The sequence below is a fragment of the Dermochelys coriacea genome, chromosome 3 (genome assembly GCF_009764565.3).
Source record: "Dermochelys coriacea isolate rDerCor1 chromosome 3, rDerCor1.pri.v4, whole genome shotgun sequence".
Taxonomy (NCBI): domain Eukaryota; kingdom Metazoa; phylum Chordata; order Testudines; family Dermochelyidae; genus Dermochelys; species Dermochelys coriacea.
The window spans coordinates 177,813,775-177,825,784 of record NC_050070.1 but is presented as its reverse complement, the minus strand read 5'-3'; the positions used below and the strand labels follow the sequence as shown (position 1 = coordinate 177,825,784).

Genomic DNA, 12,010 nt, shown 5'->3' with positions numbered 1-12,010 from the left:
GGCTGCTTCAGGGCTGTCTTTGTCAGGTGTGCATTTTGTGTAGAATCATATGTGATCAAAGCTGAAGATAACACTAAAACTGAAGGAATGACAAACACATGAGGCTAGAGTCAGACAGCAAAAGGACTAGAGTGATTAGAGCTGTGGACCCTCAGCAGATGATTTGGTGCTAATAAATGTAATGGGGACAGGGCATGTATCCAAGTCTGCACACAACATCAAAGCAAGTTTATTCTCTCCTGGTCTCCTCAATGCTGTTGTAATAGTACACTTTCATGTAACTGTACTGTAGGTGCTAAAGGGAAGGTTTTGAGGCTGGGAGGTTATGATGGCTGGCAGAAGGCACAACAGCATCATGCTGAGTCATTGATGATATGAAGAAGTTGGAGAGATACTGTGCCCTGCTTTTAGACTGGGAGTCTCTATATGGGACAGGCAGGAGAGCAAGACAGGGCAAGTCCAATCACACTTATGAGTGTGTGTAACACCCTGGAGAATGTGTGGTATCCCCCTTGATGCCCTATCCAAGGATATGACTCTGCTATAAACCCTACCTCTAAAGGTAGGGTTTTTTAGCACAACCTATAGCAACTCCTGTGTTTAATGCTGCAGGTTCCTTATTCAATACCCTGTGCTGGCCAAAATAGCAGCGTTACGTAAACGGGGACATGTTGGGATTCAAATGGCATGGGCCTCGGACATGGGGGATGAACTTTGCCCAAACAAAGTATATATTGTAAGCTACTGATCAGTGTGTGACTATGAATCTCTCTCTGTGCTTGACCCATAGAGGGTGTGGCTGTACAGTAACTCTCAATCTAAGAGCCTGGTTTTTAAGCTCAAGCTGTAGAGATTCATACTTTCCACTCTGGCAGTCCCTGGTGAGGTGTGGCCCTTGATGGTAGCCATCACATGTGCATGTTGGGGAAAAATCATTGTACCCCGTCTTAGTTTGTGTCCCAAAGAAGGAGAAAAATACATGTTGTTGTACAAATCATCAAAATTATTTGATTTGTATGACTATCTCCAAAAGGATGGATTGAGCCAGGCCCTAATCAAAGGCACAAGAAGCCAGGGCTTAATTTTTGCCAGGGCCTCTAGGCTTGGCAGTTAACAGCCATGGCACCTCTGGACTTATTGCGTCAGTTATAAAAATTTAAAAAAAAATGCTTGAGTGTTGGCACCTCTTTCATTACAAATTAAACACTCCAAGGAGCCTTGTCCTACTGACAGGCATCAGGCACAATCTGGATTGGAAGTATTAGCATTGTTCCATGATAGCACTGCTGCTGGCACTAGGTTCCTTAAAGGAAACAGAAAGAGGGTAGGGGCAGACCTGGCCTGGTGTGGATGACTAACCATTTTCTTCACTAGAACTGGGTGAATAAAAAATGTTTTAGTTCACAGGCAATTCTGAAAAATGTAGAAAAAATTGTTTCATGTTGAACTGACAATGAAATTTTCCAAAATTTTTGGTGACTCAAAGTTAAAAAAAAGTTCATTTTGACTTCACTCTTTGTTTCAATTTTGGGCATTTTGGCAAATGCAAAGGAAGACTAGATTCACACTACACTACACTGATTCCCAACAAGGTATCGGCTTGAAATGGTAACTAATGTCCTTTCTCCCATTAGCTTCCTCTCTATCCCATCTCCCCTGAGTGCTCCTGACACCCCTTTCTCAGCCTAGTGACTGTTTTCCCCTTTGGTGGTGGTTTTACTTTGAGCCCTGCAGTGTAATTAGAAATAAAGGCATGAAACTGTGAAATGGAAAAGTCAGAAGAAACTCCTCAATGGTGAGAAGTGTGATACTGTGGAATAACTTCCCACAGGAAAAGCAGGTCTTTTTTGCCTGCAACATTTAAAATGCAACTGGACAAAGTATTGGAGAATATACTGTATGAAATAACGCTGAGTTAGCTCCCACAAGGGCAATCTAGTGACCTAATCATTAGCATGTCTAATTTCTAACCGTGCTGGATTATAGGGACAATTGTGCAGAATTGTCAGTCAATGATATCATTAACAGCAGTGACATTTAGGGCATGGGGAAGTTAAGACAAACACTGAAGTAATTCAAAAATCAGTGGCTACTCTTGAAAATCTGGCTTCATGTAACACTTTTCTTATCCATGTATATGATGACTATCCATTTACTATCAGAACATTGTGTATATCAATCGGGCTTCAACCATGTAGACCTTGCAGAGGAAGAACTAAGAGCAACACACATAATCCCAGAGCTTTTTAATTAAATATAACAAGGTAACCACAATGATGAATAGGTGATGCTTCTTAACAAAGAAGAGCAACAGTTCCCTTGCTGTATAGATAATGTGTATGAAGATGAAGCAGTACAGGAACAAAGCAAATTGGTTCTGGGGCATGAGGAGGTCCTGGCATCCTTCAGCAGGCTGTGGACAAAGGGGCAAAAATGTGTGATATTGCAGGGCCATGTTCTATATATGTTCTGTGAAAAGACTACTGCCCAGCACATCCCTTGCTTTTGTGAGCATAAACTGTCACTAATGTGATCCATGGACAAACTCTCCAATTGAGATCCAGTGCGATTCTGTTTGAACAGCCAGATGAATTCGATTGAGCTGTGGAACTGCTTGGCTTGTGCTAATTGTCATATATTCAGGACTCCCAAAATACTTAGCTATGACTCTAGAAAGGTTGTTCTAATGTAGGGCTGGGCTCCATAGTTGTTGTACTTGTGCCTCCTGCTATTTCTCTGCTTTGGGCATCTCGGACAGGTTCTGTAATGCTCTGACCATTCTTTACAAACAGCAGGGTGAAAAAAAATTATCCTGTGGATTTTTCTTTTAATGCCTGGATAACCAGTTAAAAGAAAACAACTGCTAGCAATTTGTGCACAAACTCACTCAAGCATGAAGTGTTTCCCATTTTCTTCCCTCTCCTGCAGAGCGACACTTTTTTGGTACGTGAGCCTAGTCTCCCAAAACAGCCTTCCACAACTTCTGGTAAGCAATGCTTCAAGTTCAGGTACCTCTATAGTTAATCATTTTTTCTTCAGTCAAGATAGAATTAAAGTCCATTAAACATGTGGCAGCTGCTTCTTGTGCTAACACAGGAATTCCAGCAGTTACTTCTTTCATCCTTTTTTTTTTTTTAATATTGAGGATATATGGTCAAACTCAGCCTTGATGTAAGCAGCTGCATCTCAGGAGTTCCTTTTATTTACTTGAGGGCTGAATTAGACCAGGCTTTTTCCATTCAGTCCTTGCCACTAAGATTCCTGAACTGAGTTTGAGAGACTGCACATGCTAGTAGGGTAAATGATGTCAAAGTAATTCCCAATAACACAGATACAAGTTACTCCTCTACCACACTCTTACCAGGATGCCTTCATGTGGAAGTAAATTTAACTGGTGAATCTTGTACAGCACAAAGTTATCTTCAACTTAAGCTATACCTTCCCATTCACCAGTACTTTCTCAATGTGTGCTACGGAAAGAAAGAGGAGCAGTTTACCTATTGAATGGTTGTCCATCAGGGCTGTAATAGCAACATTTGCTCCATTTTTCCTATTGGTTTGCCAGTTTTAGGAACCACATTTCCCCATTTGTTGCCATTAGTTTGGATGCAATGAGTCTTAAGTTCAGAGCTAATTGGGTTTCCCTACAAATGAATTGTTATCTAGCCTGTTCTTTCTAGATCCTGCTGTTTCTCCATATTTTTCTATGGGCATAGCACCTGCTGTTCAGATCAACCATCACACCTGTTTGCTTTGCTACACCTGGGGTTTGGTCCTTTAACCACCCCTTTAATTCTTTAGAACACCCTCAAAATATGATCTAGCCACAGGCAGTGTTCCCTCTAATTTTTCCAATCCATGTGTGGAATAAATTTTGTAATGGGCACCAGTGTGGAGGTGATGTGTCACACCACAAAATTCATGTGGTGGGAGTGGGGATGAAGGGTTTGGAGTGTGGGAGGGGGCCCAAGGTTGGGGCAGGGGGTTGGGGTGTGAGGGCTCTGGCAGGGGGTGCAGGTTCTGGGGTGAGGCCAGAGATGAGGGGCTCAGAGCTGGGGCAAAGGTTTGGGGTGCAGGGGTATAGGCTCTGGGTGGGGCCAGGATGAGGGGTTTGAGGTGCAGGAGGGTGCTATGGGGGGAGGCAGCTCTTTTTCTCTTCTCCCTGCCCCACCCACAGCAGCTGCTGGGCTGGGGTGGGGAGAGGCACCTCTTCCTTCCCACCACCCCTCCGCAACAGCACCTGGGCTTCGACTGCAGGAGAGGTACACCTTCCTGGGCCCCAGGAGATCTGGGCTGTGGCAGATCCAGGGCTTGGCTAGGTTGGGGCTGGGGGAGGGGCGCCCGTCCCCTGGCTGGTCCCTGGCCATGGCAGGTCCCCAGGTTGGTTCCCTGAGCAGATGCACAGCACTAAATAGGCGTGGCCTCGCACCTTACAGGGAATTTAGGTCACAAGACCTCTTTGACCAGCTCCACTGTAGAAGTTGTATCCCTTTGCCATAGAGTATGCTGGCCCCTTCAAGTAGAGTCAGAGTCCAAATCCCAGGGTCTGAGCTTTTGGCAGAGGGTGAGGGGAGGAAAAGTGCCTGGTCCTTCAGGAGAAAGCCAGATCTTAGAGGAGGAGTCTGCTGGACTTCCCTTCTGTGTTGTTTGTTTTGATTTATCATCCCTCTTGAAGGGGAGAAATTGGAGGGCTAAACCTCAACCAGTGAGGGAAACTGATGCAGTAATGCATTTATATGGCTGACAGGGAAACCGCTCTTACCCCTCTCTATTTAGCAGGCAAACCAGTAACAAGTACAAGTAATGGCAAAATAACTTTTCTCCAATGTATTTTTTTTTTAAGTCTCTGGAATTAATGTGTAAGATCCTGCTATGAGTTCACATTCTTGGGTTTGATTCTGACTGAATGGAAGTTTTCTCAAAGAAATGAATCTTTGTGGAGATTTGGAAATATTTTAAACTGGGACCATGTGGAGAGCACACATCTGGGTCATGCCTCCCCCTGTTTACACTTTCACCTGTACTCACATGTCCAGATGGTGCCTGCAGGCACATCTGCTCCATCTTCTCTTTGTGCTGCCGCTGCTTTTCCTTCTCCTCATATTGATATTTCAGCATAGTCAGCTCCATATCCAGCCGCATCTTCTCCAGCTCAGTCTCAGCTGCTCGGGCCAGCGTGAAGTTTGGCTGCTCCATCTCCACCCAGGTGTTGATCTCACCATCATTGGTAACATGTTCTGGTTGCAGAGAATCCAGTTCTGCTTGTGAATGAGTCTCCAGGTCCTGGTCCCTAATGTCTGGTGGTTCTGTCACATCGTCAGGGACATCTGGGCTATTTTCAGGGGTGTCCTAGTCCATAGATTAGGGAAAATCACCCACTCCTATTTAACTGATACAAACTATTTTTAAACAATCTTTTGGTAAAAGATGTTTTAGGACTAGCTCAGCTTGGCCAACTGCAGGCTGGCAGCCCAACTATATCTAGAAAGCTACTACACTTGAATATTCAAAGCCCTGTCTGAACTACTAGAAAGTCAGAGGCTCCACTTGTATTGTGGTGAAAAGCACCAGTATCACTTGCTATGGAGTGAGGGGCAGTTGCTCCCCCAAACTTTGTCCCGCTGACTTTTTATAGTCCTATATGCTCTGTCTTCCACTTTTTGCCCCTCTTTCTCCCCAACTTCAGATGCAGTCATTAAGAGAGTAAACTTTCCCTCTCCCCACCCCAAATATGAGTAGAGGGGACCTAACCCAGTCCCATAACCAGATCAAAGCCCCTGACTAAAACCGAGGCCTTTGACATAAGCAAAAAGAACACATAACTCTGGGTCAGTTGAAAAGTCAATGAAGAAAAACATAGGGGACAAATCTATCTCTGATTCAAGTCTAGTGGATGGTGGTAAACCAGATATGAAATTAGCATCTCCTTAGAACCATGGACTCATGAGACATCCAAGACTATAGCAGTATCTGGCCAGGAGAGAAATATTTTACTACTCTGAATTAATTTCTGTCAGTTCATAAATGAGATGCCAAAATGAGCCAATGAAGATGAGAGGCCTCCCTGTCTTGGGATTAGTAATAGGCTAAATAACAGCAGCAGAATGGGTTGGATGGCTTTCAGCAGATCCAGGAGTTATGTAGAGATCATGCCACTGACAGGTCTGCCCTCTAGGTTATGGAAAGCCACAATATTTATTTATGTAATGTATACAAGAAGCACACACAAGAGCTTCGAATAAAATGGATGTAGACAGAAAACATGAAACTCTTCCCCTGGCTTATATTTTAAAGCCTATGACAGAAGGTGAAGAAAATAAGAAACTGAAGAAAACTATTACTCTTACCATAGAGGTCTTGGGTACAAAGCTAAGGGAGACAGAAATGAGCCTGGACAATGCTGGACTCACAGGCAGTAGCCGCAGTTTTACAAGTCTTTCACTGTCCCATACAGAAAACTCAACACCAGCTGCCCCAGTTCGATCCAGATAGAAGCACAAAGTTCAAACCCAGATTTCAGCAAACTGTCATGCTGATGTCACAGGTCCCACACTATGCTGTCTCATAATCCAGCTGTTGCTACAACATCATAAATGCTCTGTTGCTAGGTGTCCAACAGCACCTGGGAAATCTGCAGCAGAGCCAGGGATAAACCCAGTTCTCCTGATTCAAGTTTAAAACTTTAACCACTAGATCAGTTCTTTTCCTTCTGTAGCTGCCTTCCTGCTGCTTCAGTGAAGAAGACTGTTCCTTCACACAGCAGCAGCATGCATAGTAGGCAGTAGTCTCGCTCACCCCATGCCTAGTCATGATCAGCTGGCAGTGATTTCATAGAATCATAGAATCATAGAATATCAGGGTTGGAAGGGACCCCAGAAGGTCATCTAGTCCAACCCCCTGCTCAAAGCAGGACCAAGTCCCAGTTAAATCATCCTAGCCAGGGCTTTGTCAAGCCTGACCTTAAAAACCTCTAAGGAAGGAGATTCTACCACCTCCCTAGGTAACGCATTCCAGTGTTTCACCACCCTCTTAGTGAAAAAGTTTTTCCTAATATCCAATCTAAACCTCCCCCATTGCAACTTGAGACCATTACTCCTCGTTCTGTCATCTGCTACCATTGAGAACAGTCTAGAGCCATCCTCTTTGAAACCCCCTTTCAGGTAGTTGAAAGCAGCTATCAAATCCCCCCTCATTCTTCTCTTCTGCAGACTAAACAATCCCAGCTCCCTCAGCCTCTCCTCATAAGTCATGTGCTCTAGACCCCTAATCATTTTTGTTGCCCTTCGCTGTACTCTTTCCAATTTATCCACATCCTTCTTGTAGTGTGGGGCCCAAAACTGGACACAGTACTCCAGATGAGGCCTCACCAGTGTCGAATAGAGGGGAACGATCACGTCCCTCGATCTGCTCGCTATGCCCCTACTTATACATCCCAAAATGCCATTGGCCTTCTTGGCAACAAGGGCACACTGCTGACTCATATCCAGCTTCTCGTCCACTGTCACCCCTAGGTCCTTTTCCGCAGAACTGCTGCCGAGCCATTCGGTCCCTAGTCTGTAGCGGTGCATTGGATTCTTCCATCCTAAGTGCAGGACCCTGCACTTATCCTTATTGAACCTCATTAGATTTCTTTTGGCCCAATCTTCCAATTTGTCTAGGTCCTTCTGTATCCTATCCCTCCCCTCCAGCGTATCTACCACTCCTCCCAGTTTAGTATCATCCGCAATTTGTAGGGTTCATGGGAGTAAAAAGTTTTAAGTAGGGATTTGAAGTAGGATAGTATGGTGACGCTATGGATTTTGATGGAGTGTTTCTCTATAGACCCTACAGAGGGATCAATCCTTTTTGGGCAGTGGGGTCCTTAAATCAATTAGTCACGGGTCAAATGAAACTAAGTCATTTTAAATGCTGAAAACATGCAGGAGGGTTTATTAAAAGGGTACATAACAAAATATAGAGAAGTACAATAAAGCATAAAACAGCTTAGTGGCTTTACAAGTACAGCTGGCTTGAAGCCCAGACCCAACCCCTAACCAATATGGACACAACACACACAAAATGTCAACGTTACTCAGTCTCTAGGAGTGACAGGAACTCGGGTGTAGATGGCTCACGATGCTCTCGTCTGCCTTGCTTATCGTGTAACTCCGGTCAAGACCTTGAGTACAGCTACCAGAATCAGGAACTCGAGATGGAACAGATCTTCCTCGACAACCAGGTAAGCACAGGTGTTTTGAGGATGTTCCTTTTTCTCCATTGCACGACCGAGCACAGACATGAGTTGAACTGAACATGGGCTGCCTCCTGAGCAGAGCCCTTGACAGAGTGTGTAGTCCCCTTATATAGATGCTATCACTAGGCAGAATAACTGAGAGTCAGATGACCCCTTCCTGCCTTTACAGTTGCTAGGTAGATTGGTTAAAGTTTAAGCTTACTCGGAAAAATAGGCCCATGAGTACAGCAGACTCTGGCCTTGAGAGAACCTGGTGGACATTATTGGGAAAGAGTTCGGTGGAGCTCTTGGAAATGGGCCAGCACTGATCCTGAGCCCTGTTAAAACTGCACTCGGGCTGTAAAAGGCCCGGTGAGTGTAGGGGCCTTGAAAAGGGCCCAGTGACTGCAAATAGGCCCCAAGTGGGAGTGCTGTTTGAGATAAAGAGTTTAATAACTCCGGGGCAGGCCAGCACTGTTGCTGAGCATTGCTTGTCCCAACTCTTGGTAGTCACCAGTAAAGTGTTGGGGGAAATAGTGTTGCTGTATGAGCCAGACACACTACTTGATTTGTAAAATGTTTCTAAACCTTCAATCCCAGTGGATGGAGTGAGGAGTGCAATACAAATTAAATGGAACATTGTGTAAATTCTTTCAGTAAAGGGAAAAAAAATTTTAATGGGGAGGATGCATTTGAAAAATTGTTTTGAACTTGGGAGAATTTTGTAATGGTTAAGCCTATCCCCAATAAGAAAACAAAGAAAAGAGCTCTCATATATGGGTTGGTCATGGTGTCTAGAGAATGGCATGAACACACAAAATCTAAAAGCAAGGTAATCTCCCAGTTGAAAGAACATGACTAAAAAGGAAGCTGACGTTGATAAATTAACATTACAAAGCAATACTTTGTCAGCTCAAGGGTTAAACCACCGTTTACAAATAAACCAGCTAGAGCAGCAGGTTAAAGAGCTTAATGCGTGCTTGGCGAAAAAAGACAAGGAGAACTTTGTTTTAGCTACGAAAATGGAGGAATCCCAAGCTGCTACATGAGAGCTGGTCAAAGTGGTTCAGAATAGTAAAAACAATGTTGTAGATCATGCCACATACAAGAACAAAATGGAGTTGCTAAGCTAAAAAGAGCCCAGGGTGTGCTCAATGCCTTGAGTACTGACCCTTTAAAAGGTTATGGATCTGAAAGCTGCCCTAATCAAGAGGGATCAGAAAATTACTTTGATTTGTGAGAGCTTAAAGAAACAAGAATGCAACCTTCTGCCCCTCAGATTAACAAGCTATGAGGGAATGAAGGGGGGAGGGTAGAACACCACCTACCCCCCAATGGCCACCATAACTACTGTAGTAAATTATGGCCCAAACTGACCTGTAGAAACAAGGTTTGAGACAAAACCTTATGGGTCGGACCAACCCAGAGCAATGGGCAAAACTCTGGGCCCATTAAATAAGGATACTTCATTGGTTTGGCTTGGTAAGATCAGCAGCATGACTGCTATTAGCAGAGATGACACTAGGGCTCTGCTACATGAGTGTATGTGCAGGGAAGAGTTTGGAGCACTACCCACAGAGGTGCAATTGGCTAGCATAAGGGAGATAGCTGAGAGATATGATGCAGTATATGCATTGTACTTCCTACATGAGAACATTCTAGTAAATTTTATTCTGAGGCAAAAATCTGGTGAAAGGCCAGAAAGGTTTTTGGGAAGAAAGTGGTTATTGTATTGGCTGTCAGGTTTATCTCCTATTGTGAATGGTGTAGCAACATGTGATATGCCTGAATTTAAGGAGGTGTTTATTCAGGGTCTCTTACCAACAATAAAGATTACCTTATATCCCGTAAATCCTAGAACCACAACAATTAAAGAACTGGAAAATAAAATTCTGAAGCATTTGAATTACAGAAAGAGGCTTTCCTTAGTCATTGGCCAAAGAAGAAAATTGCAGCTGTAAAGCACCTCAACAACAAGTCCAATGAGCAAAAAGGCAAGAAATCTCATGCAGAAAGCAGGAATTCTGCAACAAATATGTCTTCCTTATAATCAAGAATCATCTAACAACTCTCACAGCAGAGAAGCTGCTGATTATGAAAGGATTTCAATCAGTGTTGTGGAGAAAATTACTTTAAATATGAGGAAAAGAGACTAAATAGACTGCCTGCCTACAGAGGAGCTATTCAAAAGGTTAGCCAAGTATGAAGGTGAAGCACTGCTGTTACAGCCTCCAACATCTGCTACCAATGCATCTGGCATCCAGTACCACAGAACCAGCAGGAAAGTCTGCTCTGACAGGACCAGACTCTCCCACTTCCCTCTTGTGGCACTCATCAGTAATGATGTCTGGGGGAAGCCTGTAAAATGCCACCATAAAGGGAGAGCATGGATATATCAATCAAGTCATGTTAATTGACACCAGTGCCACCTTGTCATTAATTTGCTCAAAAGCAGCTCCAAAAATCAAGGACTTTAATATACAAGGAGTAAAGGTATGAGAGGGATACAATGGTAAAGAAAGCACTGTGCCCTTTATAAAATCAGTGTGTACCGTGGGCAAACAAACAACAAGAGCATCATTTGGCATACAGATGCTAGATGGACATGGCATTCTGGGAATGGACATCCTGAAAAAGTTAAACCTTGTGGTTGATCTGCCTAATAGAATGCTAACACAAACTCAAAGACAGGAAGGAGGTCTCCTCATTCCGGCAGCCTAGAGTTGCAGACTCCAGTAAAGCTAGAAACTCCTGAATGGGAGCTAACAGTTACAGAGATAACAAGACAGTATCTGAAAGCATTCATCAGTAATAAGCATCAATGTGGAAAGATCCAAGCTGAAGTAATGGTAATGGGTCCAGACCCCAAGCTGCAAAAACAGTATAAATATTCTCGGGAGGCTGAGGAGGGGTTTTAACCTACCATTTTAGAACAAGGGGTACTTGTAGAAATAGTGTCTGCAACTTTCCCATATCGCCTGTACTAAAAGCGGACAAATTCACCTGGAGACTGACTGACTACCAGGAGGTAAATCGAGTTACACCTAGGTTAGTTCCAGTTGTAGCCAAATTTCAGGAAATAATGGCCATTGCTCCAGGTGCTGAGTTGTTTACTGTATTAGACTTGAGCAATGCATTCTTCTCCATTCCCCTTTGTCATAGCATAGGGCACAAGTTTGCATTCACCTGTGGAAATAACTCCCTTTCACGCGAGTATCCTAAGGGTACCACAATGTGCCATCACATTGCCACAAATATGTATCCAAAATGTGGGAACATCTGGAAAAGGAAAGAATTATAAGTTATGTGGATGACATCCTCATTGAAACAATAACAAAGGAAGAGAACTTAAAGGTATTGGAAGTCGTTCTGAAAAAAGTAGGTGAGATGGAAGTCTTCATCAGTCCCACAAAGGCACAAATGCTCAAACAAAGGGTGAGTTGGGCATTCGTGGACGCAGACCTGATGCCAGCAGGATTGAATTAATATACAAGCTGCCAGCCTCAAAAGATATAACATTGTGATCATTTGTTGGACTTACAGGGTTCTCGAGAGATTTTATGAAGGGATACTCAGTTAGCTCAACCCCCCTAAACTTTTTCAAAAAGGGTAAAGAATGGACTTGGGGAGAAAAGGAAAGACACTTTCCGCCAACTCAAACAAGCTCTTATTCAGGCACCAGCCCTTGTGTATGCACAGTCAGGCAAACCCTTTCTGCTCCAGCTAGCAACAACAAGAGAGATTAAGTGCAATCTTAATACAAAATAGTGGTGTGGGACTCAAACCTGTCACATTTGG

The 12,010-nt window shown here is 43.7% G+C and overlaps 2 protein-coding genes across 7 annotated transcripts in view; one reads left to right on the top strand and one right to left on the bottom strand.

Moving 5' to 3' along the window:
* LOC119853507 overlaps positions 1-12,010 on the top strand; it is a 39,653-nt gene that overhangs the window by 4,550 nt on the left and 23,093 nt on the right. For 2 of the 3 annotated variants that reach the window (XM_043511891.1, XM_043511890.1), the window contains one exon: positions 2,929-2,986. The exons of the other annotated variant lie outside the window; for it this stretch is intronic. In XM_043511891.1, coding sequence (XP_043367826.1) covers positions 2,929-2,986 — 58 coding nt within the window. The remainder of the gene's footprint in view (positions 1-2,928; positions 2,987-12,010) is intronic. 3 annotated transcript variants of the gene reach the window in all.
* TMEM247 (transmembrane protein 247) overlaps positions 1-12,010 on the bottom strand; it is a 42,123-nt gene that overhangs the window by 17,774 nt on the left and 12,339 nt on the right. Inside the window, exons 2-4 of one of the 4 annotated variants that reach the window (XM_043511893.1) lie at positions 11,136-11,491; positions 5,029-5,349; positions 1,456-2,413 (exon numbers count right to left, since the gene is read on the bottom strand). In XM_043511893.1, coding sequence (XP_043367828.1) covers positions 2,216-2,413; positions 5,029-5,349; positions 11,136-11,138 — 522 coding nt within the window. In that variant the 5' untranslated portion in view covers positions 11,139-11,491 and the 3' untranslated portion in view covers positions 1,456-2,215. Of the gene's footprint in view, positions 1-1,455; positions 2,414-5,028; positions 5,390-11,135; positions 11,492-12,010 lie in introns of those variants that run through there. The other 3 variants (XM_043511892.1, XM_043511894.1, XR_006280302.1) reach the window with 3 other exon arrangements.